This window comes from Mchenga conophoros, linkage group LG23, assembly GCF_057382185.1.
Source record: "Mchenga conophoros isolate Kocher_MC1m ecotype Shallow Benthic linkage group LG23, M_conophoros_male_GT1.1, whole genome shotgun sequence".
Classification (NCBI taxonomy): Eukaryota; Metazoa; Chordata; class Actinopteri; order Cichliformes; family Cichlidae; genus Mchenga; species Mchenga conophoros.
The window spans coordinates 40,475,596-40,502,971 of NC_140547.1; the positions used below are offsets into that span (position 1 = coordinate 40,475,596).

At 41.8% G+C, this 27,376-nt stretch overlaps 1 protein-coding gene across 2 annotated transcripts in view; it reads left to right on the plus strand.

Annotated features, from left to right (window-relative positions):
• The first annotated feature begins 7,851 nt into the window (after window positions 1–7,851).
• LOC146547824 (fibroblast growth factor 14-like) overlaps window positions 7,852–27,376 on the plus strand; it is a 70,161-nt gene continuing 50,636 nt past the window's right edge. Inside the window, exon 1 of one of the 2 annotated variants that reach the window (XM_085263912.1) lies at window positions 7,852–9,152. In XM_085263912.1, coding sequence (XP_085120038.1) covers window positions 8,486–9,152 — 667 coding nt within the window. In that variant the 5' untranslated portion in view covers window positions 7,852–8,485. Of the gene's footprint in view, window positions 9,153–19,160; window positions 19,240–27,376 lie in introns of those variants that run through there. The other variant, XM_085263914.1, reaches the window with a different exon arrangement.

Consider the following 27,376-nt stretch of genomic DNA (forward strand, 5'->3'; position numbering starts at 1 on the left):
TATGGCTCACACTCAAGTATTTTAAATTTTGTTTTTCTACAAAATTACTATGAAAAGTGGAACTACTTAAAATTATCTAACTACTTAAATATACTTACAATATAATTATTTCTTTGCTTCCTGGGTCATGACACGTGACCCTTTTATTCTAGTATACTTACCATGAAGTCTTTGTCGACAAATATAATTACTTTGTAACTTCAAATAAAATAACTGAAATTCCTTTAAATTACTGAGGAATTATGCAATAGTTGTGGGCCGTATTATTACGTTACCCAGATGGGCAACAGCTCTCGTGGTTCTGTAATGGTCTGAGGTCCGAAACATACCTTTTACAGTCCACACTGTGTGATACTCCTGTCAGCTATTCACACAGGCTCACCAAAACTGGACAAGTGGAAAAATGTTGCCTCGTCTGATGAGTCTTGATCTCTTGACAATAAAGCTGACTTTGACTGATACTCACAAGTTAAAATTCCTTATTTAAATCCCCATATGTGGGGGAAAAAAGCTGCATATAAATAAAACATTATTATTAAATTTCTCTGACCCCCCCCTCCAAAACCAACCAGAAAATGTGTCCTGTCTCAACCACCTTGTAGTTCCTGTTTATGAACAGTAGGTGGAGTACTGGCACACACTGTAGCATTGGGCTCTTAAGGTTTAATGCGCTGCAACAAGCGGGGTGCTTTCCAAGTGAACAGCAGAACATCAAGGCTTTAATACGGGGTCAGTTCAGTCTGATTGAGTATAAAAACGCATTTGTGGTTTGAAAACAACAGACTAAACTAAAATAATATTCACTGAATGATTTTGAAATTTAGATTTTCAGTGCAATAATAATGCCTCCAGTGGACCACCAACAGGTAGTTGGCCAGAAGGAATATAATTTATTTTTCTTTTTTCAAATACTACAAAAAAAAAAAAAGGGGGGGGGGGTTATATCAAAAGGGAATGTGAAGCCTTACAGATGATATTGTCCAATTAGGGTTCCCCTTTTCATGCAGTTGTGGTCTATTCTGTTACTTAGTGGTTGGTTATATGATATTCCCTGGATGGATGCAGGCCATGTTGTGTTTTTCTCTCTGAGCTAACAGATCAATACATCAGCAGGCTCAATGCTAACCCAATTCTCAATAGCATGGTGCCCATGACACGCTCCAGGGGCAGTCTAAAAATCCACTATTCAAAGGAAGTGTCACTTTTTATACAGTAATAGGTCTTTGCTTTAGCCAACACATGATGTATTTCGCTACTTGTGTACTTCCGTCGCTCTTATCTGCCACCTACAGCTGTAGAAAGCTTCTTTCATAAATATACCCAAACATTGTCTGTGTTGATTGTCAGACATCCAGGTCATGGAAAGTCCATTTGGGCTTTCATCAAATAGGCAAAGATACACAATAAAGAAGGGAGAAACAGAAGGACAAGTGGAACAACATTGTTATCCCAGCAGGTTTATCATAGAAAGTCAGGTGAATCTTCTCCAAGCATGACTTCCCAGTGCACTTCAGACCCAGCCAGCCACTTAGACAAAAACTGGTTCATCCCAAAGACAAAGCAAACAATGTTGTGTACCTTTACAGTGCAGCAACGACTGCTCAGAACTGCACTGGAAAAACCAAACAGCCATACATATGCTCGACCTCATAAACACATGGCACAACATAGAACAGCCACTTCGACAGGACGAGCTGTACGTCTGCATCTGAAGGCCAAAGGCCACTCTTTCGAGGATGCCAGAGGAGTTGAAGTAGCCACGTATGTCCACTGTGAACAACCATTTTTGAACAGAGGGGGTGGATTACAACACCAACTGTCTGCCACCTACAATTTAGTTTTGAGATCCCTTCACAGGTGCCTTAACGCCCACTCATATCTTGCGTCAGGTGATCTCATCAGGTCACATGATAGGTTGAGGCAAGGTCTCACATGGTTTCATCCAAACCCACACCCTTTTTCACACCTTGGTTCATGTAATGAGGCACATGATCAATAGTGGGTCAACGACCCTCTTAAAATACAGCTCCCACTAGGGCCTAAATACCTGGGACTCTCCACCATTAGGTCTTAGAACTGAAGAAGCTTCTCAGATGAGAGGTTGAAATGTCTTCAAGAAACTTAAAGTCCAGTCGCTTAGAATACCCCAACATTATTAATGTTTCCCCAATTAAGCATAGTGATATACCTGATACATACAGCATAAAAAACCTATAAATTTCAATCAAATATAAAAGGAAAAAAGTCTTTTCAGAGGCATTACTGCAGTGTCATTGCTGTCAGATTCAAGTGAGTAAAGATCTACAGCAAAGGCGGAATCTTAAGTGTCAGCTTTTTTCTGATTTAAACGATCTCTTTCACTGTTGTAATTAAGTCACCTGTCTCCTGGTTCCTTTTCTTATTGTGAATCCTCACCGGCTGTGCGCGTGCCACTCTCTACATGTCTGTCTTTTGCTTTCATACTTCCTCTTTTTGTCCCTTTACTCCTCCTAACTCTACTCTCTTTCTCTTCTTCCTTCCCCACTCCTTTTACTTTCCCTTCTCCATTGTTCTTGGTGTTCTGCATTCATTGCATCCTGTGCACAGATTTCTTAAATCCAAACACACACACACACACACACACACACACACACACACACACACACACACACACACACACACACACACACGCATGCTCTGTAGCTGTTGTCACTTTCAGCTGAAGCAGCTTTCTGTGCGCAGGGATGATATTTTGCCCTTTGATGACAGCAATCCCATGCTACAGCACTGAAGCCTTCAAAATAAAACATAGTGGGAACAGAGAGTGAAAATAACATTTGCCAGACCTCACCCATGCTTCAGTAATAAGTATGTATGTGTATCTTAAATAGGTGCAGCCATATAGCTACAAGTCTAGGGACAAACAAGCAGGAGACAGGGCTGTTTGTGGGGACCATTATACTGGACTCATTTGCCAATACTGCATTGCAGCAGAGAATGAGATTTGTTCCAGAAACTTCAGTGTTTGGGTGTAATTGCTTATCTGTGCCAGCACAGAATTTCTCTCTTCTCAGCATGTGCCTGACAATTAAAATAAAAATGCAGATGTCTTCTTGCTCAAATGTACACCAAGCTGCTTGACTGTTATAGTGCAGTGAAAGGACTAACTCCCATGTGTAGTGTTACGTAAAGCAGTTTCACCCCGGTTCTATTTTATTCCTCGGGCATCCAGAGACGGCACCGGACTCAGTAGTCATTTCACAAAACCTTTCTTTATCTTCAGTTACGCATGCACCTTCTAGAAGGGGAGATGTGCAAGGCCGGTGTCCCTCTGCAGATCTTCACTTCTTTGTTTGTTACAACCAGTTTTATAGAAGCGACCCCATCGTAAAACCCACATGGTGTGTTGTAAACCCTGTGTTTGTGTATGTATGTGCGAGCACGTGAGTACCTGTGTGTGCGCGTACCTGTGTGTATGTGTGTGCACGTGAGTGAGTGTGTGTCTCTGTATATGTGACTTCCTGCCGGTCATAAAAGTCCATCTCCCCTCACCCAAGCTACACCAAATTCCTCTACAAAACATACAAAACATATTACAAGCACTGAGACCCCCACTCTGCATCCACTGGGCCATTGACCTCTTGTTGTCTTACTTTTACAGCTAAGCATGTGGAGAGTCTCCTGCAAACCTACTTCTAAGTTATGACAAGTTCAGGCCTATAGCTAAACCAAACTAAAACACACAGACATTCACCAATCTACAGCTGGACCCCCTCATCTAAGCAAATTTAAGCGCACTATATTCTAATTATGTTTTCTTTTACTCACAGTAGTAATAGCTTAAATCCAGCATAGCATTAATTCAAGCAAGGACCAAAGTCAAGCCTGGGCAGCCCCGACAGATCGGGTGATCTCAGTGCCAGCCAACATCAGTTGATGGTGCAACTGCACAATGTCGCGGTCCTGGATTTTTCTGAGTATTGTTTGGGATTCTTATTTCATATTTTCTCTTTTGTTTTCGATTGGTTCCTTGGTTCTTGTATTTTTATTTTTAGTTCTGGTTAGTTCCCTTATTGGTTCCCTTTACCTTCCTCCCACTGTCTCATGCATCTGTTAGTATGGAGTCTTGTCTCCGTCATGTTTCTTGTTTTACTTTGAGAGTTGTTCTAGTTTTGCTTCCCCCTTCCTTTGTAACTGTAATTGCCCCCCATTCTGTCTCCACCAGTGATTGTTTTTATCTGTGCTCCACTCCCAGTTGTTTCTTGTTGCCTTCATTTTCTCGACTTGTCCATTGTTGCTGCCCTGATCTAGTTAACTTTTTCACAGTGAGTGCAATATTCTGCCTCCAGTCTCCAATCATGACACACATTCAGTGTGAAAATCTCATACAGGGCATGGTGTTCAAACTGTTTTATACTACCCAGAGTTCTTGGGCATCTGCAAGCTGCTTTGCAACCCACCTTCCATCAACCAAGCTTCTCCTGTTCTGCTTGGGGAACTGTGTGAAGAAAGAAGAGGAGGAGAAGTGGCTGGAGTTTGGAGGCACTGAGTTGAAGCCAGGCAGGAGGAGCAGATGATTCATGAATGTAGTGAAGGAGGACATGCAGAGGACTGGTGGGACAGAGGAAAATGGGGTTAAGGCGGTTAGGTGGAGGAAGATGATCCATTGTGGTGACTCCAGTGAGCCTTCTTCTGGTAAAATATCTAAAAACAACAACCAGGATTTTTTTGGGCTCCACAGAAAACTACCAAAATGCTGAAACCCAGGACTGAACCAGCGACCTTCAGATCTTCAGTCAGACGCGCTCCCAGCTGAGTTATTTCAGTGTGTTTAGCACCAATATGTCAAATAGCCAAACTGCAAAATATAAATGACTGCAGATGGCATTCTTCTTTTCACGCTAAATATTAAATTATTTATATTTGATACACTCATTGTGGGAAAATGACCGGTAGTATTTTTCTGATGATATGTAGATGTGAAAGGTAGATAATGATCATGTGCAGCTGGGGCAACATGTCCCACTGCAGTACTTTCAATGAAGTCTACATTTGCAAACTTTCAATATAAAATAGAAAGAGCAAACGTATAGTTATTATATTCTTTTGATTATATGTTATGATGAAGCAGGTTCTTGTTAACAACAGTTGTAAAACAATTCACAGAAAAATGAGAAAAATCCAAAATCAGAACACAAAATACTTATTCTTATAATACATAATGTGGTTTTTTATTAATAATGGGCATTTTAATGTATATTAAGTTGGAGAAAATTGTCATTCATCCAACCTTTGATCAAGTATAAACACCTCTGTAAGATCTGTAACTGAGAAACATCTTGGGGCTTAAAAAACATAACCAATAATAAATATCCTTAAAAGTGCTTAAAATTCAAAATGCGCTGGAGAAAGAGTAAAAGCCCAAAAACAGAACCTTGCAGAGCACCCATACTCAGAAGCAGCCACAGAAAACAATGGAGAAATATTTATTCTCAATTTGCTGAGGATTTTTGCTTTGTTTTTGTTTTTTTTTCTACAAAGAAAGCAAAAAAAGTTTTCAGTCATTTGAAAAAAAAAGCTGGGACAGTAGCTGGAGCAGGAGTAGTATTGATGAATAGTGTTAGATAATACTTGTATGCTGTAATAATAATACTGTAATAACCAATCTGGACAGCTTAATGGTGTAGGATTAAAAAGTCAGTGAACTCCTTTAAGAACAAGCTATTGGTCCAAATGGACGATATCTATTATTAATAGAAACAGCCCAAGTTGAGTTGGGGATGTAAAAAAATCAGGGTTTGATCCATGAGGCTCACAGATTCAACTCATTGAGGGGAAAGAAGGTAAAACAAGCAGAGAGTCTGGATGAACTTTCTTGGGGTAGCATAGCCTCGTAAATCCAAGCTCTGCGTGTCCAGGCAGGGATATTGAAGAAAAAAATCCATTCCAGGGAAATCAACTGAGCATTGCTAATCATAAACACGCTTCCATGCTTCCAGAACAGTCTGAGCTTCATCTGGATGTCCGCTCTCTTTTCCCTCACCTCCTGTGCAGTCTGTCTGAAGCCAGGTGGGGTCAGCTGAGGCCACCACCCGGCAGCAGAAAATGTGAACGACTGACCTATGGGGATAGGGTATCTCCATTCATCATACAGAATCCAATAGATAAAACCTTTCCAATGAGAATGTTTTAAAGAGATTTAAAGGACACTGATGTGGACTGATCTCAGACTATCTCCAGTGATCAATTGTGGATGTCCCAAAACAAATCTGGATAGTATCGGTTACCAAAACAACAGACCACAATCTATAGTAAGGTTTTAAAGGGCAAAGACTGCAATATTTGAGAACTTTAGACTGTTCAGTACGTTTGAAGCAGTGGTGCAGACGGGTCAGCAATGGAGGATTTATTTTACTCATGACTTCATACATATGCTAGACTTCATATCTTCACCTACAATGCTTCTATTTCTTTTCTAAAGTATGACTTCTTCTTAAGTTACCAATCTAACACCTTCTTTCCTGTCAGCTCCAAAAGGCGGATTTAATTGCATCGCAAACATCAAAAGCATTGCATAAAAGTCCCCCACCCCTCAGTAAAAGTGCTGTTTAAGGCTTTTAAATTGACCCATTCGAAGGCAAATGAGCCACAAAGCTATCCAGAGAATGGATAGTGTGTTTTAAAAGCCTCCCAAGAAAACTCTAAACACTAATGTGTGCACTGACTCTTATAGTTTTTTTTTTTCATTTTAAATGATTTCTCTCAGCAAAATGTAGACATAGTCAGTGTTTTATGAACTACATGGACATTTTAGTCACTGACACAGCAGGATAACAAAGAGTTATAACGATCAGTTTCCCTGGCCTGTGTGAGTTTGACAGGCGAATGCGGATTCAGCACTCTGGACAGCGCCAGCTCTCTCTGAATACAAAATCACTGCACCATTTTTAGCCGGTATTCTACAGGTCCACATATCTGGAGGTTCTGGAGAACTGAACGAGCGAACCACACAAGAGCAATCGTAGTCTACCTTTCCTATAGACAGCAGGTTATATATGAGCTAAACGCCGGCCCACTGGTTTTAAACGACTCAATCAACAGGTGTGTGCATCTGGCAGCAGTGAAGGCGAAATTAAACAGTCGGATATGTGAGTTTAGAGCAGCCATTACTGGGTACAAATAAACAGCAGACAGACAAAGGCAGGCGGTGGTTTCCACCAATCAGTGACCTCGTGTCACCCCTGCCTCCAAAATGTTGCTGATTGCGGTTCTGTGTTTGAGGCAATCGGAGACTGACGGTGTGGAAACCACGTGTCTACACTTACTGGATGCTGCGTCTGCCCGTACGCCCGCATCAAACTGCACGAGGAAACCGGAGGTGACTTTTCCCTTCAGAAGAAAAGTCGAAGGAAAAAAACCAAAATATTTGAATTATAAAGAGGATTGATTTGTTATTTCTTCGTTATTTTATTTGTGTTTTCTGGTAATTGTGCTATAGCTTATACTACGTTGTTTAAGGTAAATTTTACTAAAACAACTTTTTTTAAAAACTTTATAAACGGAATAGGCTTATTTAAAAATCTTTAAACAAATTCCCTGTTTTATTTATTTCTTGTTTTCTGATAGTATTCATTTCTATGAAGGAGTATTGATGCGACATTAAGAAAAAAATATTACAGTTGTTGTTTCAAGACAAACTGTTGCTGTAGCCTATTGAAATCCTAATTCTGAATCGACAGTTTCCTCACATGAACTAAAAAAATGGTGAAAGGGGAGGGGCTTTTATTTTGGAATTACCAAGCGGAAAATATGTTTTGCTTAATTGGGTTCGGCTTTGCAACTGATTTGGCATCGTTAGTCAGTGCACCTCCTCGCGCCCCGCCGGCCGCTGGTTGCCTCGAGCGCAGAAAGACTTTGAAGCGCCGAAAGAAGCGCGTGAGGACCAGGAGCCAGACTCGGGTCTTCTTCTTCGTTTACTTTCAGTAGTCACAGACACGGCAAGCAGACCCACAGTCCAGCAGCTCCTGTTTATCAGGAAGGTGAAGAGTAGGAGGTGGAGGAGAGGATAGGAAGGGGAGACAGACAGCACCAGTGTCTTGGCGCATTGGAGCTTATGGATTATTGAGAAGTGAAGGCCAAAACGTGGATCAAATATTTATGAGTACTTTTTAAAAAGAAGCAAAAAGACGGAGCGGGGTAGCGCAGAGATTCCCCGCAGTGGTTCACCTGCCCGTTCCAGTGCCGTGTGTGCGCTCTCACTTGACCAGAGACCAGAGAAGCTGCTGGGTGAAAAAAAAGGACTGTGCATCTAGCGCGTGCGTGCGTGTTTGCGAGTGTGCAGCGTGCTGGTGTGCGCGTTTGGAAAGGAGCCCCCCTGCTGCAGTAGCCTACTCGCTCGCCGCGCGGGTACAGGGATGCCACCGACTTGCTGACGGATCTCCGGTATCCGCACCCCTCCCCTCCTCCCGGACGGACGGACACACCGACCCCTGCCATCCCCACTAATATGCAATGGTTTTTTGTGCAGAAGCCGACAGCTGCCGCGTACCGCCGACTTCACGCTAGCGCCGCCGCATGCCTGTCCGTCGCTGCCGCTCCTCTCCCCGCGCCGCGCGGCAGACGACGCCATTTGAAGAGGAGCGCTCGGGGGCTTTCCACGCCGCGGCGGCCGGGCAGCAGCAGCGACCGCTCCTTGGCTGAGGTAGGGCAGCCGGAGGCGGGGACCGAGGAGACAAGCGCCGCGGCGGTTGCTCTCTTCCTGCCGCACGGGGACGACGTCGACGCGGAATACGTGCGGTTGGTGGTCTCCGAGCTCGTGGGGGAACCGGGCGAGAAAGCGGGCGAGGAGCCGGGCTTCCTGCTCTTATTCTTGTCTATGGTGCAGGTCAGGGCGGCCAAGCACCGCCGAACTGAGCCCAACAGCTGGCCGGCTCTGCTGGCATGCAAACAGGGGGGCGTATCAGCCCCCATGCGGTGGGTGAATTTTAGGCTGCCGCATCCGGAGCGCCTCTCGTCCCCCACCTCCTCTTCCTCCACTCCTTCCTCCTCCTCCTCCTCTCCCCCCGTCTCAGCCAAATCCATGCGGTTTATTTGGAACAACATTTCCAGCAAAGGATCGCATATGCTGCAGTGTCTTTGTGGCAGGAGCCTCAAGAAAAACAAGAACCCAACTGGTGAGTTTGTTTTGTGCGCGTGTGTGCGTGTGCGTGCTTGGAGGTGACAGAAGAAGACTTTATTAGGTGTTCTGTGTGTGTGTGTGTGTGTGTGTGTGTGTGTGTGTGTGCGTGCGCGCACGAGCGCGAGCCTGTGTGTGAATTCCCTCCCGAGACTGCACTGTTCGAGCGCTCGCTGGTGTTTCTCCGCAATCGTGGTTGTGCAGCAAGTGAGAGCGCCACGGGAACGGTGGGGGTGTGGGTGGGGTGGGGAGGTGAGGTGGTAGGGTGGGGGTGCTAACTTATTAGCACAAATACTGAGTATACGGTTGGCAGTGCGTGCCGACAAAAAAATAAATAAAATTAAAGGAAAAGCGTGCCGTGCCGTGCATGGCAGAGATGCTGCAGACAAATTAAGTCTAATGCAGCATGCAGACCCGTTCAGGCTCCTGTACTCTGCATGATTAAACAACACATGGCCTTATTTAGACTTCCACTGTGGATATACAGTGCATGATGTGGAAATAGGAAAGAGTCCCGTGTCTGTGTGTGTGTGTGCGTGTGTGTTTTCTATTTCAGTCACATCTCTTCTCCTGAGATCGAAGTCTGAATGCGATGCTGCGCACAGCAGAGCTTCTTTGGAAGGAGTAGGGGGTGTGGGGAGGACCCCTAATACTGTATGTGCGCCAACTTTTTTTTTTCATTCAGGTGAGCCGAGAGTTAGCGCTCCTCGTGCTCACGTGCAACATGTCCACCTTCAGGGATGGGTCTGTCACACAAAGATGCAAAGATTTGAAGTCAGAGGGAGATTTGATTGAATTTACCAATTCAGAGAGTACAGAGGGCAGTCCTGCAAACTTAATTATCAAACTTAATTAGTTTGCTTTTTGTGTTTGTTTTGTTCCAGCAGATTCACCTCTGTGAGGCTGAAAGCAGAGCAGAGATTGACACTGGCATCACTAATGAAGCAGACATTGTTGACTTTATTGGCATATTTATTGGCATCGTTGTATTTTTACTCAGTTGTATATAGCATTCGTATTCTATTTTTATCTTATTGTATATTTTTATTCTATTTTATTCTACTGTATATAGTATATTATTTTATTCTATTCTGTACAGCTGTGTACTGTATTTATTCTTATTGTATTCTAATTTTTGCGTCATAACTTTTGCACTGTCCACTTCCTGCTGTGACAAAACAAATTTCCCACGTGTGGGACTAATAAAGGTTATCTTATCTTATCTTATCTTATATTGACATTGCACCAGAGAGCTGGCCCATGTAACCTGCACACAGTGTTGAGAGGGCAGTTAAATGATACATGCCCTGTAGTCAGATATTTTCAGTGAACACAAGCGAAAGTTTATTCAGATTACTCATCGCTTTGTCACTTTTTTTATTCACCGGGCTTTTGTTGAGTACTTCATTGGCTCATGAAATGACAACAGGTAATAAGGAGTTAACAAGTGATCTCAGGTGTCAGTACGAGTGGTGGTAAATTGGAATGTGCACATTTGTAATCCCATAACTTAAAAAAAAATAGATTATGAGTCACCCTAGATAGAAACTGAGAGGGGAGTTCATTTTACATGCAGTGCCAGTGTCCAGATTCTGCAGCTGGCCTTTTTTTTCAGTGTGTCTCAACAGCTATTCATCAGTTAAAGGAGCAGTACACTACACAAGTCAAATAGACAGAGGACTATTTGAAGGGGTGATGTATGACGTTTTTCCACTCTTTGTCACTATCTGCCTTTGGACAAAGTGAAGGGAGGTGCTGGTGCAAATAGTAGACTGTATCTAAAAGATGGACATAGCCACCAGTGCCTTCACCCATTGGTTTTGTCATTTTGGAGCCTCAGTGTTGGCTGCTGCTGTGTAACTTTCTGGTGTCAAAAGTGGCTGTTTTTGAGTTCTCATCTAACACTAGCAAGCTTGGTTAGCAAGATGTATTTGTAAACACTACAGGTGCAACACACAGACAGATAGAGGACTGCATAAATATAATGATACTTGACCAAAAGAATCTAAAACGTTAGCAGCAGCTGCATACAGAATGTTGATATTGTTCTGTCCTTCTACAAAGTCCTTTGCAACAGTGAGGTAATATCTGAGAGTCCACTGAGCCCACAGAGTGAAAAAGTATTCAGCTCTGAGAAGAAAATTGACATGCACAGCGGATCTTCAGAGGGTACGATGAGGTCAGCCATTAATGCTGTGTCTTCTCTTTGTCCCTGAATACTAAATGCTCATATCTTTTTTATTGTTTGAGTGATTACAAAGCACTGTCACCTTTTTGGTTTAGAGCTGATTTATGAAAAGGACAGGTATGCAAAAAATTTCAGCACCATGGACAGCAACCAGCATTTCATACCTAGGCGTTGAAACATTTTTACAACGTGTAACCAGAGTTATTAACAGTTATTTAGAATTTAGCTGTCATCGCTAGGCTATTTCATTGTTTTTTTAGATGTTTTATGTATGTGTAAGCATCAATAAGTCCCTGCTTTTTATTTTGCTATGTTTTCTGAAGCAGCAAAGAAGAAGTTTAACAATATTCAGTTTAATATATATCCTTATCCTATTCTGTCCTATAGAACAGCATACTGTGTTAATCATATTAATCATGGAGAGATAACAAAATATTTCCAGCATTTTGTTAGGTACACCTTGTTGGTACCTGTTTGTTGTTGCCTTCAGGGCTACTGTGGCTCAGGGGTTTGGGAAGCGCATCTGTAACCGGAAGGTCGCCGGTTACAGATGCGCCGGTTTGATCCCCGGGCTCTCTGTCCTGGTCGTTGTGTCCTTGGGCAAGACACTTTACCCTACCGCCTACTGGTGTTCGCCAGAGGGGCCTTGCTTCTGTCAGTCTGCCCCAGGGCAGCTGTGGCTACAACTGTAGCTTGCCTCCACCAGTGTGTGAATGTGAGAGTGAATCAATAGTGGCATTGTAAAGTGCTTTGGGTGCCTTGAAAAGCGCTATATAAATCCAATCCATTGTTATTAGGGCTGCCTTAATTTTTCATGGTACAGATTCAACAAGGTGGAGAAAACATTCCTCAGAGATTTTGGTCCATATTGACATGACAGGGTCACACAGTTGCTGCAGATATTTTGGCCATACATCTCTCATCCATGATGAGAATCTCCTCCTCCACATCCCAATCCACCACATGCTCTGTTGGACTGAAATCTGGGGACTATGTAGGCTGTCTGAGTACAGAGAAGTCATTGTCGTGTTCAAGAAACCAGTTTGAGGTGATTTGAGCTTTGTGGCATGGTGTTTTATCCTGTTGGAAGCAGCTATCAGAAGATGGGCACCCTGGTCATGAAGGCATGGACATGCCCAACAATATTCAGGTAGGCTGTGGTGTTTAAAAGATTCTCAGCTTGTACTAAAGGTCCCAAAGTGTTACATCACTACCAGCCGCCTGAGCAGTTGATACAAGGCATGCTTTCATGTTGTTTATACCAAACTCTGCCCCTTCTATAAAGCCTCATCAGACCAACATTTATCCAGTCTTCTCTTGTTCAGTATTGAGGAGCCTGTGCAAATTCTTACCTCTGTTTCCTGTTGTTAGTGGACAGAAGTGGGACCTGGTGTGATCTTCTGGTGCTGTAGCACATCTGTTTGATTTGTTGTGCATTCAGAGATGCTCTTACCAGACCTTGCATGTCACCGGTGGTTGTTTGAGTTTTTGTTGTCTTCCTCTCAGCAGTCTGGTTATTCTCCTTTGACCTCTTGTGTCAAAAACATTGTCAGGTTAAGTTTGACTAACGTCTAAAGTCTTGTAGTTTTAGCCGACTAAATATCATGAGATTAAATCCAAAGTTGCCTCAGTTGACTAAAACATAAAGTTCTGTATTGGTGAGAGTTGCTTCACATGGTTTACAAAGCATCTTCTTTAACTTGACATCAAACGTGAAATGTGTCCATATGTCTGCTTATCTCTTCTTTATTAACATTTTGTTGAGTGTTTATAAAAAAACAAAGAGGATGGGAGCTTCAACTTATTCGCAGGGGGGCAGATCATATTGTGCATGTCTAACCTTACTGCCTCCGTAGATTAATTCTGAATTGATCACTTCCCACAAGATATTTAGTTTTGATTGGATCTCGTGTCACCAGAACATTTTCTTTTTTTTTAAATTCATTGTCCAAAGTATCAGTACAATTGATCGTAGTTTTTGTACGTGCATTAGTTTTTATTTACTTATCGTCTTGTTTTCAACAGAAAAAAGTTCACTGATGAAAACTATGATAAAAGTTTTTGGTTAACGAATAAACTTTGGCTCTTTGAAAACTACAGACAGTTTGTGAAATACTGACGACACCAGCCTAAACGCCACCATCAACCATGCCACATTCAAAGTCACTGAAATCACCTTTATTCATTTTAAACTTCATCAGGTTGCCTATGTGGCTAAATTGATTGAGTTGCTATCATGCAATTGGCTGATTAGATATTTGCATTACCAACCATATAAAGTGGTTTCTGAATCTATATTTATACTTTATCAATAAATGAAAAAGGCTCGTCTTATTAGAAAACACTCATTTAGTGTTTGGCTCCTGAATCTTACAGATTAAAGTTGAAAACAAACAAAACCAAACCATTTTTGCTGTGCTGACACAGGTGAAATAGCTGGTTTGCTAATAACTGCAGAGCATTCACAGCTTTAAATCCTGCCAAAACGTCACAGCTGGCAATTTGCAAAGTGTCACATGACTGGATGTGTTTTGTTTCCTCTGGGCGCTTTGTTCCTACTTTAATTCCTTTTTATGTTGCGCTCCTGTGTGCTCATTTGATGAATTGGCTCGGAGCAAAGCTTGCTGGGTTTATGAGAGAGCGTGTGCATTCCTGTGATACACAAGCAGGACTCTGACAACTGAAATGCTCCTAACCAGAGCATTACACCAGCAGCACACTGCACACTAACACGCACACTTAAAAAACTTTCACACCCACTCTTTTTTTAGGGGTGTAAAATGTTATTAAATGCATACATTATGAGTCACAGCTTTGCTTTCAAACAGTTGACGAATAGACAAATACATAATCTGCTATACATTTTTTGGTAAACTTGTGTTGAATACAATGTAGCACTAGCTGCTTCCAATAACTGGCATGCTAAGTTCATCAAAAAGTTTGTAAGTGGATGCAGTTAATCACATTTTTCTGCAACAGCAGGGCACATCACACTATTTGTGTTTTGTGGCAATTCAGTTTATTCTGCCATGGAGAAAATAATCTGTTGATCTGTTGTAACACCAAGCACAATGTTGTGTAAATAGCTGAAATGAAGTGACTGCAAATATTGAATTCGGCTTCAGAAACTCGGTTTCTGCGTGTGTTTTGTCATATGAGGCAATTAACCGAAGAAATAATATCTCACCCACCCACACGCGCAGCGTGAACGTAAAGAGGAACAGCACTATGTACTTAACACTATCTTGAGAGACATGAATTCCCACCAGTATCCTGCTGCAGCTCAGCCTGCAGATTTATAGCAGCCAGCACTATTTAGCTGTCTCCCTCTTCTTCAATTAAAGATAACATATGAACTCTTGCTCTTGTTCTCTTTATGTGCGGGCATTTATGTTGGCTGTCAAATACGGACCTGCTGATGGGAAGGAGACAGAGTTTAGCTGACTCAGCATTTACTGACCTTTTCTTTTTCTTCTTCTTCTTTTTAATTTTTTTTACCATGAACTGCACTGTTTAGTGAGGGTCCGCCTGCATGGCTGAAATACAGCTTTGTTCAGCGTGTAAAGATACACGCGCTGATGGGGGTGATCAGAAGCAAGCTTCGGTTTTGGTTTCTTTATAATTGTAGTTGCTGCTGTTGGATGATGGTATAACTCCCAACTCTTGAGCCACGATCAAGAGTTGGGAGTTCGCCTTGTAATCGGAAGGTTGCCGGTTCGAGCCCCGGCTCGGACAGTCTCGGTCGTTGTGTCCTTGGGCAGGACACTTCGCCCGTTGCCTACTGGTGGTGGTCAGAGGGCCCGGTGGCGCCAGTGTCCGGCAGCCTCGCCTCTGTCAGTGCGCCCCAGGGCAGCTGTGGCTACAATGTAGCTGCCATCACCAGTGTGTGAATGGGTGGATGACTGGATATGTAAAGTGCTTTGGGGTCCTTAGGGACTAGTAAAGCGCTATATAAATACAGGCCATTTACATTTTGATCTAGAGTTGATTTAGCTATTTGGGATCAAAGCTAAGCAGTGACCTCTGACAAATAACCTAGTTCAAAAGCACCAAAACCTGCAGTTCCTCCAGTGGCCACTTGAGGCTGACGCTCAGTGTTAAAATGTTTGCAGCCTGGTATTTTATTGTTCTCTAGCTAATTTCCCCTCATCTCATTACAAGGATCTATTTTTAAAAGTTAATTATGGCTCAAATGCACCACTTTGTGGGTTCTAGCTGTGTACTGGGATTTACATTAGCTAATTCAAGGCACTGAACCGGACCTCTCAGCTGTGCTGGTGCCTTTTGGAACATCAATCCATCCATTTAAAAACAAAACACTTAACCAGTTCAGTGGGGTTAAAAGCAGGGTGTAAACGTGCACGGCAGACCCAGTCGTGTTCTGTACGTTTTTTATTATTCTGTGCACATCAACACCAACACCATCAACAACCAGTCAGGACCCAGTCCCATATTTAAGTTGGCGGGGCATAATTGCTGCTGCCATGCAGGTGTGCTCGCCTGCCCTGCACGGCCCCGCAGACCACGCCCCACCACACAGGGTATACCCTGGTCACATAGACAGTCTGTTGGAGGGCTAACACACTTACACCTACAGCCAGTTTACAATGTTAAGCTAACCTAATATGCAAGACTTTTAACAGTGAGAGAGGAAGCAGGAGTGCCCAGAGGTCCCACATAGGCATAGCAAGAACATGTAAACTCCACACTGCCTAAATTTGAACTCAGAACCTTCTTGCTGTGATGCAACAGTGCTAACCACTGCACCACCCTGACACTCCCTATTGGTAGCATTTTAATTAAATGATAATTAACAAGACTTCCTGTATGGCAGCAAGCTGACCAAGAATTTTGAGCTTAAATTTTAGTAAGAGAAATTCCTATATTTGATAAAGTCTTTTAGTTAGTGCTAATTAGCAGGTACCTGTGAGTGTGCGCTGCATCTGCACAATTTAAAGATCCACCACACTAATCAAGGCTGCTGGTTACCAAGCCCTCTTGTCCAAATATGGACACTAATGGCTACAAAAAAATTAAGACGCTGAAAGGTTTACAAATGGTCTACAAACCTGTAGTTATGGTCACTTGCCATTTACCATCCTTTATATACAGTCTATGTGTTAAGTGATTTTGTTCAAAGAATGGCACTACAGGCTATATAACTGATATCAGGGACTAAATTCAACTAATGCATGTAGAATCAAGGCCATGGAATCAAATACTTGAGTTTAGTGATTCGGTTTGGCCTCGCTGTCAGTGTATATGTTCTGACAGAAAGAAGCTGAGTGAATGGTGTCTGACTACTGAAAAACTTCTCCACTAGCATCTGTATCATTCATTGTTAAGAGGAATAAAGCACGGTGTTACTCAATGTCTCGTGTCTCATGTGGCGTGACCCAGATAGAGACTTTCACCTTTTATAGCACACGTAGGCGTGCGAGTCCATGCATCCACACAGGCAAGCTTGCTCACCTTCTTCGGAGAGTTTCCATTAAGGTGTCTTACTTTATGTTTTATTCAAACTCTGGAGTATAGCAGCAGGGTTCGTGCCAACTCAGATCTGTCGCTGTAAGCGAAAGGGTCACATATACACAAACACGCATGGACTAAACACGCCATCTAAATATATTGCTTTTAAAAAGCGGTTATGCTGAGATCTGCCTTCAAAATCCACCTTCGTGTGCGTTGTTGAATCAACTGAATTGTGTGCTTCTTTCTCTGTTCTAGCTGCGCGCTGTTATGTTGTCCACAGATGATGAGTTGGCAAAATAGTGACAGCCGTAGTGATGTCTGTCCTCTACGGTCACATGGAGGGTTTTGGTGCAGTACTCTAATATCCCCCCTCATATGTATGTATGAGTGTGTGTGCGTGTGTGTGTATGTGTGTGTGTAAGGATGCTTATTAGATCATGGCGTCATTGTCCAAACACACTTAGTCTTCAAAAAGAGGGATGACTTTGCTGGTCCTTTCGTCTGGACTCATCATATATGCCATACCGAGCACTTGCACACACACACACACACCTTATATAATCAGGCTAGATTTTTGGTTAAAACAAAACAAACTTATATTGCAGACACAAGCCAAGCGTTATGCAACATTTATGCCAGAACTATAGGAATAAAATCTGAATATAACCAGCTGGGTGCCAGTCGAATCAAGTTCTGCTCAATGACATGGAGTGATTCAGATTGATGGCAACATGTTGGCAATTTGCATTTTAAATACTCCAATTTTTTACAAACTTTCAACAATCTCTCGGAGAGTGATTGCAGTCAGTCCAAGCCAGACTGCAGCTGCTTGCATCAAGGTTGCCTCCTGTCAGGTGACCTGTGCAATTGCCTTGCGGTCAAAAGTTGTCATGAGTGTGCAACAACCTCTGGGGTGGAAACAGTTGCAAAATGTGAAAACATTCAATATAATCAGCTGGCAGTCAGCAGTTCTGTGTATCTGTAAGAAGGTTGCTGTCCTATTTGACTTGTGTGACCGAGCTGTTAGCTTGCTCTGAATTAGGGGGTGGGTTTTTCAAGCTAAGTCAGACCAGTGTTGGATTTAATGTGAATTTGCTAACGTTATCACCAGATGGTAGCTCTCGATGTCAGCCTTCTTGTTCTTAGTGCTCCAAGAATATTTTTATTTATTTAAATATCAATACTTGGTGTCTCTGTATCTATACAATGTTGCCATGCAAAACACTATCCTCTATCAATTTTTCCCCGCCCCTAATAAAAATGTAGTTAGGATGTCTTTAAAAAAGACTCACTCTTAATAAAGATCGCAGCCACACTGCTAACATCTTATGTCAAGGACAGTGTCTTCACTAAAAAGGAGGCTTTCATTCATGCTGTAAGCCAAGACAGTGAGTTATATAATCTTATGAAACATCTCAGTTCTGCTGCAAATCCTGTGTCATTAAATTTCTGCCTGGATAGGACAGCAGAGATGTGGAGGTAAATAAGTGTAGTTATTGCAGGGTGTCAAAAAATTGTTTGAGAAGCTAGTGCTGTTAATTACAGTGGAGCAGCGTTCGCACTGGAAACACTATAATTTTCAAAATGAAGCAATGAGCGAGTGAAGAAAGGTGAGGATGTGTGTGTTTCAGCGTGGGTGTAGGAGCACCCGCATGTGTCTGGACTCGGCTCCAGGTATCCGTCACGAGAGAATGCGCGCCCAGTGACATTTTTCCAAGTGCACTTAAAAAAGCAACAGGGCATCAAAGGCTCCACTGAGAAGTGTTTTCACAGACTGAACGATAAGGAGCAGAGAGGCACTTGACGGCATCTCGGTCTCTCTCTGTGACTGGCTACATAAAAAATGTTTAATTGGTGTGGCCGGAGCTGCCAGATACACTCGGTCAATGTTACCATTGCTCGAGTACAGAAGGACAAGACTGGAGGAATTCTGTATTTTTCTAAAAACACCTCAAATCAGTGCAAACCCACATTATGGTCTTCATCAATAGTGCCGAAAGGACAATAAAAACTTTCCTTCCATTAAAGGCGACTCTAAACATTTGAAAAGCCCTCCTGTGTTGTTTGTTTTTGATGGCTTTTCAGTCTGTAGCTTTTCTTAGCACCTCTCCTTGATATCTCTCCCTTTGTTCTACCTCTCAGTCACACACTCGAGCTGACTTTTAGTCTTCTCTTGTCTGTGTTAACCTTTTGCTTGATGACAGCCCTGCATGACATAATCACCATATCTATCCCACTCACAGTGTGTGTGTGTGTGTGTTTGTGTGTAGCACTAGAGAGAAGGGTGCAGAGAATTTAAGAAGTACGTTTTCCAAGTAAGTCCAATAGGCTGGTGTTTGCAGGTGTGTGCGCGCCATGGACTTTGAGTTTATATTGAAGGTAGCGGAGAAGAGAATAAAGGCTGCTTTAGGCAAAGCTGAAGCAGGTAAGCCACTCTTTGCTAAAGGAGGTAGAGCAGAAGAATAAGACTAGCTTTGCTTACGTAACACCCTCCTAGAAACACACATCTTCAATAATACCTGTAGTCATAAACATACTTCTATGCTTTTCATAGAAGGTTTTAGGAGGATTTAAACTCACCCATTAGATCTTTACAACAACTTTGAGAAAGTTGGTTAGAAACAGGCCAATCACAACTGATCAGTCTTGACTTTAGTTAAAAATTGATCACAAAGTTATTGTTAAACCAGAGTTTTTAAAATATATTCATTGTTTTGTGTTAAATTTAAGCGATTATTGGGAGTGTAGAGATGAAATAGCAGGTTCTTATGTGTTTCTCTTGTGTAAACTTGAAATTGTGACAAGATCAAACTTTTTTCTTTGGTGCATGTTTTGTGCCATGTGAGCAATCAAGAATTCAGGAAAGAGTCCAGCATAATAACACAAATGTGTCTGTTGTGAATAATCCCACCAATCTACGTCAATAATATTAATATTAGGAGGTATTTTAGTGTCTGGTCTTGACCACGACGACTCAAAAGGACACACACTGTCCTTATGCATTTGGACCAAGAGCACAGAGAACACAGTTAGATGCACACAACACTTAAAATGCCTCTTGTAGTAATTGATAAGTCAGGCGTCGCTCTCTAACGTCTGCCTGGAGGTCTCTGTTATATAGCTGTCGATGGTGTGTCAGTATGTGTGCATCTAGCGGACAGAAGAAGTCATCCACTCATCTGGTGCTTGATTCTTTGCAAAGTTGTTTTTTCCTCTTGCAGTCGCTTGTTTTGCTCTTTTTGAGCCACATCAGGCTTTGGGAACACAGACGATACTTGTCAATTGTAAAATTTCATTGTTTGCTGTGGTCTTTACGGGATTTGCAGAATACAGTAGATTTATCTGAGCATTAGAGTCTGCTGCTTGTATTTTTTCTCTGTTTACTGAAGTAAATTGAAAGCTGAAGTAAAGTGAAAGCTTTTATGAAACGGTATTCTTTAAACATACTGTTATTTAACTCTAACTGGGCAGAAGGATCTTGCTTTATCGAACATGACTTGGAGCTATTAGACTATGCAAAGTGAGAATTTTAAAGGACTTGCTTTGAGAAAAATTATATTGAGTTATTATCTGATAAATGTTCTGCACCGGCCATGAAAAGGTTGCACCACTGCCTTCAGCTATTATTAAAATAAATCTGTTAATAAAGGAATTGTTACAGAGTGCGTATTTTTAGATATATCCGATTTTCTCACTCAACTGAAATCTCCTTTTTTTTTTTTCGCCACAGAGGAGATTTACTCTCACATCGGTATTGTGTCACAGTTTGAATTGGATGCAGTCCCATGTTAGCCTCACAGGCTAATGCACCATGCTGCTGAACTGTCATTGTTATAGGGATTACCGTACACACAGACATGCCACATGCACATATTTCTATAAAAGGTGTTTCCTTTTATGTAACACTGTGTCTAAACCAGATTTGTGTGTGAGGTCTTTTTAGTGTCACAGCAAGGCTAAGTCATGTGTGCAATAAGTGGAGACTCCCAAAGAATATTAGCTTTGTTTTTGTGACTTTGTGAATTTGGAGTTAAATTCTTGATAGAATTATGGTGGCTGTAGCTGAAGAGGCAGAGCGGGTTGTCTTATAGCTGGACAGTTGGTGGTTTGAACCCCAGTCATGTGTCCTTGGGCAAGATACTGAACCTCTAATGCATTCATCGGCACATAAGTGCATGTGTAAATGGATGAATGAAGCATGTGGTTGAAAGTGCTTTGAATGCTTGAATTGATTTAAAAAGTGCTACACAAGTACAGTCCTTTCACCATTTTACCATTTAGAACATCAGAAAAAGAAACAGATGAAATAAACCAGGCAGTAGAAAGACAGTCGTGTGTAAAAATGTTCCCACTTAAAACAAGCATGCTAGGGTAGGGCGATATGTAAAAATATTCCAACCGACAATCATCAGTCCAGTCCAGACGATGGGGAATACATTTGCGCATGCGCACTTTTTGATGATTTGCAATGTAATCATGCATGGACTGATTTGGGCGTTTACAACACAGAAATCCATCGTTTGGATTCATCAAACGTCCTCACCTGTTAGTGAATCACAATCACTGAGTAATAGACCAAATGATTGTGATTCACAAGGGAACATAAGATCCCAAAACTTTATACCACGCTCAACGAGGCAGAAACGCAAGATTAATGAAGAAACAAACCCAATAAAACTGTTTACTTCAGTCCACTTCTTTAGCCCTAGTTGCTGATGCCATGCTTCTACTTTTCCAGCTTCTACACAGTGCACCGGATGATGTTGCTCTGCAAGCAAATATATTTCATTTAACTGGCTTTACCTTGAGGTTAGCCTGGCATAATTTGGTTAGCTCCTCATCCAAGCATGACAAAGGCTCCAGAAAAGTCCAGCTGAACACAATAATTTGATTGTGGTACACTAAACAAGTTATTGAACCTAAACATGCCAGCACCAAATCCGTCAACCTCTTAAATATGTTGGGGCTATTGAGCTCTAAAAGAGAGACACTGGTAATGGATGCTGGTTTGTCTTTGAGATCCTCAAGCTATCAAGGACAAGCTTGTACAATAGACAACACAAAAGTGAATCATCCCACTTGAGGACAAGAACTGGTCTTGACCAGGGGGTTCAAGGGTCAAAGTCATTTTCAAGCATCTGTTTTAGATGCACTGGCTTTGCGTTAACTGTCCCAGCCTGATGCAAATAGATGTGAATTCTCCTCAAACAATGACAGACTCACAAGCCAAGATGGTTTCACAGGATATCATCTTGGCTGGTTCCACTTCCTTAATTCTTCGATAAGCCAGGCCCAAGCCAGCTCCGATCAGCAAGAACCCTGTTATCATGGTTCCGAATAGGTAGATATCTTCAGCAGTCAGGCTCACCCGAGCCCAGACTTCTCGTTGAGAAGGGGTGTCAATTGCATTCAGAGACCAGTTGATCAAATCCATAATTCCTCTTTTAGGTTTTAGAGAACAGACTGTGAGAGAGTGTTCCAGGGAAAAGTAAGTAAAAACACAAGAGAAGACAAGGACATAAGAAGCTAAGCAGGGAAGATAAGGGCAGTAGAGGAGAAAAGTGCGACCGCCTTCGCTGAGAGCCAAATGAGAAGATGAAGGAAGAAATCATTTTTATCACAATTAAATTCAATTTGCCTCGTACCAAACAGTTTGTAGTACAAACTATAAGACATATATCTCAGTCAGCGTCAATTAAAAACATGGCGAGAGGCAATTATCACACAGACACTGTACACCCCCTTAGGGCACTGCAACTGGATATTGCACTGCAACTCACACCAAAAATTACAACCCTGCAGGCATAATACTGTAGCTACTGCAAGCCAGAGCCCTCGGCACATATGCAGGAGAATTTCTGCACGAAGAAACTGAAATGAGGTGGAAGTTCAAAAAGGCTCAAATCTCTCCAAAAGTTTTTTCTTTGAGCGGTGCAATAACTGAGCTGGTGAATGTTCTGCCCTTTTGAACATGGAATGTGACTCTGGTAGAAACATCAAACAAAGAAACAAAAAAGGTTTAGCATCAAAGCTGGGGCCTGCACTATGAAGCTGGATTAGGGGTCTAGGAAGGTAACTTCAATTTGACATAGGGTTACAAAGGGTTTTCATTACTTACATCGCCATGGTAACTCATGCTGCAGGCCTGCTGTAGATAAACACGTGTTACTGAATATGCCATCAACCTCGGTGTGCAATTAGTAAGAGGATATATAGTTTTAGGGACACTAGTTCTCCAGGTTTTCTGAAGCTCTTTCTGTTTCTTTGGACATTTATTTTCAGTCCAGTCTTTGTACCTGACCATTTTCACAGGAATGCTTCTTGTTATTATGACAATTAACTAACCTATGAATAATTCAGACAGAAAATAACACACCTAAATCAAGGGATGAACCAGTGTTTCTGTACATAACAGAGAACTTAGTAAAGAAGCTATTTAAAATGATATCTTTAGGCACTTTGTATCTGTCACAAAACACATTATTTGTTCAAATTTTTTTAGTTAAATGAAAGATGAAAAAAAGTAAATTCTTTGTGGAAAACATGGATGCTGCTTCCTATAGTCTAAAGAGGAAAGAGAGCACCTGGCTTGTCATTGGTGCTCAGTTCAAAAGCCTGAATTACAATGGTATTGTGGTGCATTAATACATCTATTACAACAACATGGCTTAATAGTAGAAGAGTCCTTGATCTGGCTTTCCTGCAGTCCGGACCTTTACCTAGCTGAAAACATTTAGCACATCATGAAACCAAAAACATGAAATCATTTCCAATCAATCCAAATCAATCCTCCATCAGACAGGAACAGGACAGCATTCCTGTCCAAAACGTTTCAGCAGCTGGTCTCCTCAGCGCCCAGATGCTTATGGACTGTTCTTAAAAGAAGATTTGATGCTACACAGCTGTAAACATGGGCCTGTCCCATGTTTTTGTAAGACATCTTGCTGCCAACAAATTGAAAATGATTTAATCATTTTCTTAAAATGCCACATTCTTTTAGTTGGCAACTCCACCTCTCCCAACTAACTACAAAGAACTGTGAGCTAAAGCAACTTTTTTTATGGCCTAGTGGCTGAAATGAGACCTTTCGTCACTCAGTCTACGGGCTGCCTGGAGCTGCTGCTGAGAAAAATAAGCTTAAGTTCCCACACAGCGTGTGCACGACTGTGGGTGGCTCTGAAAACATTCTCCATTGTTGAGCAGCAAATGCTTAACAAAGTATTTTATCTTTTTGTCATATTATCTAACTATACACTTTGCTCCCGTTACTGAAAAGTAATTTGTGCGTCTTGTTCCGTAAGCCTTGCATACAGACGTGTATGAAAGCTAAACAAAAAAACCACTGTTAGGGAAAAATAAGGCGTCTGTCATTGCAGTCAAGCCGAGCTCTAATCTCCTTCAGTGAGGAAATTATGGAGCACGCAGTTGACGTATTGTCTGTCTTTCAAGCTGCAACAAGCAGAACAAAACCTTCAATGCATAATAGTACAGATGGAGGACATCGAAACTAACCCGAGTTTCCAGCCTTTTGTATTCTGCCAGAGCATCTGAGCATTGTGAACACAGTGAAACCTGCCTGAGATGTGACTGACTCATTTACAGACAGGCCAGAAAATTACAGTGATGTAAAACTTCTCAGAGCAATGAGAAGAAAATCATAGCCATTACTCACTAAAGGTCCACAAACGGTTGGCAGGAGGAGCAGTGGGTAGGGGGCTGAGGTTTAGTGCAGGTTGGGGAGTGCAAATCAGTTATACTTTGCCTTCTGAAGTAAATGGATTAGCATTGACAGATATATTAGATTTCTGCAGACCAGTCTGCTCAGGACTATAATGTTCTTCTTCTGGACCACACAATAATTTTACTGTCCATCGCTGCAGCAGGATCAACAGGAGGGTACACTTTTTTCACAAAATGGGTCAATACACGAAAAGGGATTGTGAATGGGAATGTGTAAATGATATGTGCTGTAAAAGGAAAAGAAGCTTATACATGGAGGAGGCACCAGTGGTCACAAACATTTTGTTTTTTTGTTTTTTTCCGTTGGGCATCTTTCTTTGCCTTTAGACAATAATTCTGATGGCAAAAGAGCCAAACGGGACAGGCAAAAAAAAAAAAAGAAAAAAAAAAAAGGGGGGGGGGGATTACATTTTGGCCACAGAAGGTACAAAACATGGACGTAGCTTCTCAGCCACTTGAGGCTGGCTTCAAAAGTGAGTTTAAAACTGGAGTTTCAGTTTTAAGGATTTCCTGTTTATTGTGGTAAATACCCATACTTATTTAGCATCTTTTTCTGTTTCTGTACTGTAATTGTCTGCTCACTCATCATTAGTTTCACTTGTGTCCAGTCAGTTCTCTGTAACTCGGTCAGTCCCCCTGTCCCTCATTCCCCTGGAGTAATTTCACATTACAGAAGAAGTTCTTAGATTTTGGTGTTACGGTCCTAACAAAACACATTTTTGGCCATAACTTTGGATTCACTAGCTAAATGATAAGTCTGTGTATGTTTTGTATTCAAAATCAACTTAATAGTGACATCATGATTTTCTAAGTTTGGTGGTGATACTGAATTGGTAAAGCTAAGCTTAGGCTCCCACCGTACGCCCTTGTTCTGTGCAGCTGGAAATATATGTTGAGCATCCATATATTAAAATCTGTAGCTTCATCCATATCTGAGGGATTGTTTTCTGTCACTGCCACAACTTTTGTGTTCTGGTGGAATACACGGAAATGCACTTTTTAAAAATCAATTCAAAGCCTTTATACAGTGGGATGCAAATGTTTGGTCAACCTTGTTAATAGTCATTATTTGCCTGTATAAATCGTTGGTTGTTACAATAAAAAATGTCAGCTAAATATATCATGTAGGAGACACACACAGTGATATTTGAGAAGTGAAATGAAGTTTATTGGATTTACAGAAAATGTGCAATAATTGTTTAAACAAAATCAGGCAGGTGCATAAATTTGGACACTGTTGTCATTTTATTGATTCCAAAACCTTTAGAACTAATTATTGGAACTTAAATTGGCTTGGTAAGCTCAGTGACCTCTGACCTTCATACACAGGTGAATCCAATAATGAGAAAGAGTATTTAAGGGGGTCAACTGTAAGTTCCCTCCTCTTTTAATTTTCTCTGAAGAGTAGCAACATGGGGGTCTCAAAACAACTCTCAAATGACCTGAAGACAGAGATTGTTCACCATCATGGTTTAGGGGAAGGATACAGAAAGCTGTCTCAGAGATTTAAGCTGTCTGTTTCCACAGTTAGGAACATATTGAGAAAATGGGAGACCACAGGCTCAGTTCAAGTTAAGGCTCGAAGTGCCAGACCAAGAAAAATCTGGGATAGACAGAAGCAACGAATGGTGAGAAGAGTCAGAGTCAACCCACAGACCAGCACCAAAGACCTACAACATCATCTTGCAGCAGATGGAGTCACTGTGCATCGTTCAACCATTTGGCGCACTTTACACAAGGAGATGCTGTATGCGAGAGTGATGCAGAGGAAGCCTTTTCTCCAGCACAAACAGAGACACTTGAGGTTTGCTAAAGCACATTTGGACAAGCCAGCTTCATTCTGGAATAAGGTGCTGTGGACTGATGAAAGTAAAATTGAGTTATTTGGGCATAACAAGGGGCGTGGAGGAAAAAGAACACAGCATTCCAAGAAAAACACCTGCTACCTACAGTAAAATATGGTGGTGGTTCCATCATGCTGTGGGGCTGTGTGGCCAGTGCAGGGACTGGGAATCTTGTCAAAGTTGAGGGACACATGGATTCCACTCAGTATCAGCAGATTCTGGAGACCAATGTCCAGGAATCAGTGACAAAGCTGAAGCTGCGGCGGGGCTGGATCTTTCAACAAGACAACGACTGGAAACACTGCTCAAAATCCACTGAGGCATTCATGCAGAGGAACAAGTACAACGTTCTGGAACGGCCATCTCAGTCCAGACCTGAATATTATTGAACATCTGTGGTGTGAGTTAAAGAGCTGTCCATGCTCGGAAGCCATCAAATCTGAATGAACTAGAGATGTTTTGTAAAGAGGAATGGTCCAAAATACCTTCAAACACAATCCAGACTCTCATTGGAACCTATAGGAAGCTTTTCGAGGCTGTAATTTCTGCAAAAGGCGGATCTACTAAATATTGATTTCATTTCTTTTTTTTTTGCGATGCCCAAATTTATGCACCTGCCTGATTTTGTTTAAACAATTATTGCACACTTTCTGTAAATCCATTAAACTTCATTTCACTTCTCAAATATCACTGCGTGCGTCTCCTATATGATATATTTAACTGACATTTTTTATTGTAACAACCAACGATTTATACAGGCAAATAATGACCATTAACAAGGTTGACCAAACTTTTGCATCCCACTGTATATGTTATGACAGACATGGACGTGGCCAAGTTTGTTTCTTCTCTCTTCATTGTGTGCAGACACACAGACACGAGTCAAATCGTGACATCAGATGGTCATGAATAATTTAGCAGTGGTTATATATCAACTTCATTTCACGACGTGCTGACTGACAATGCTTTTTTGTGCAT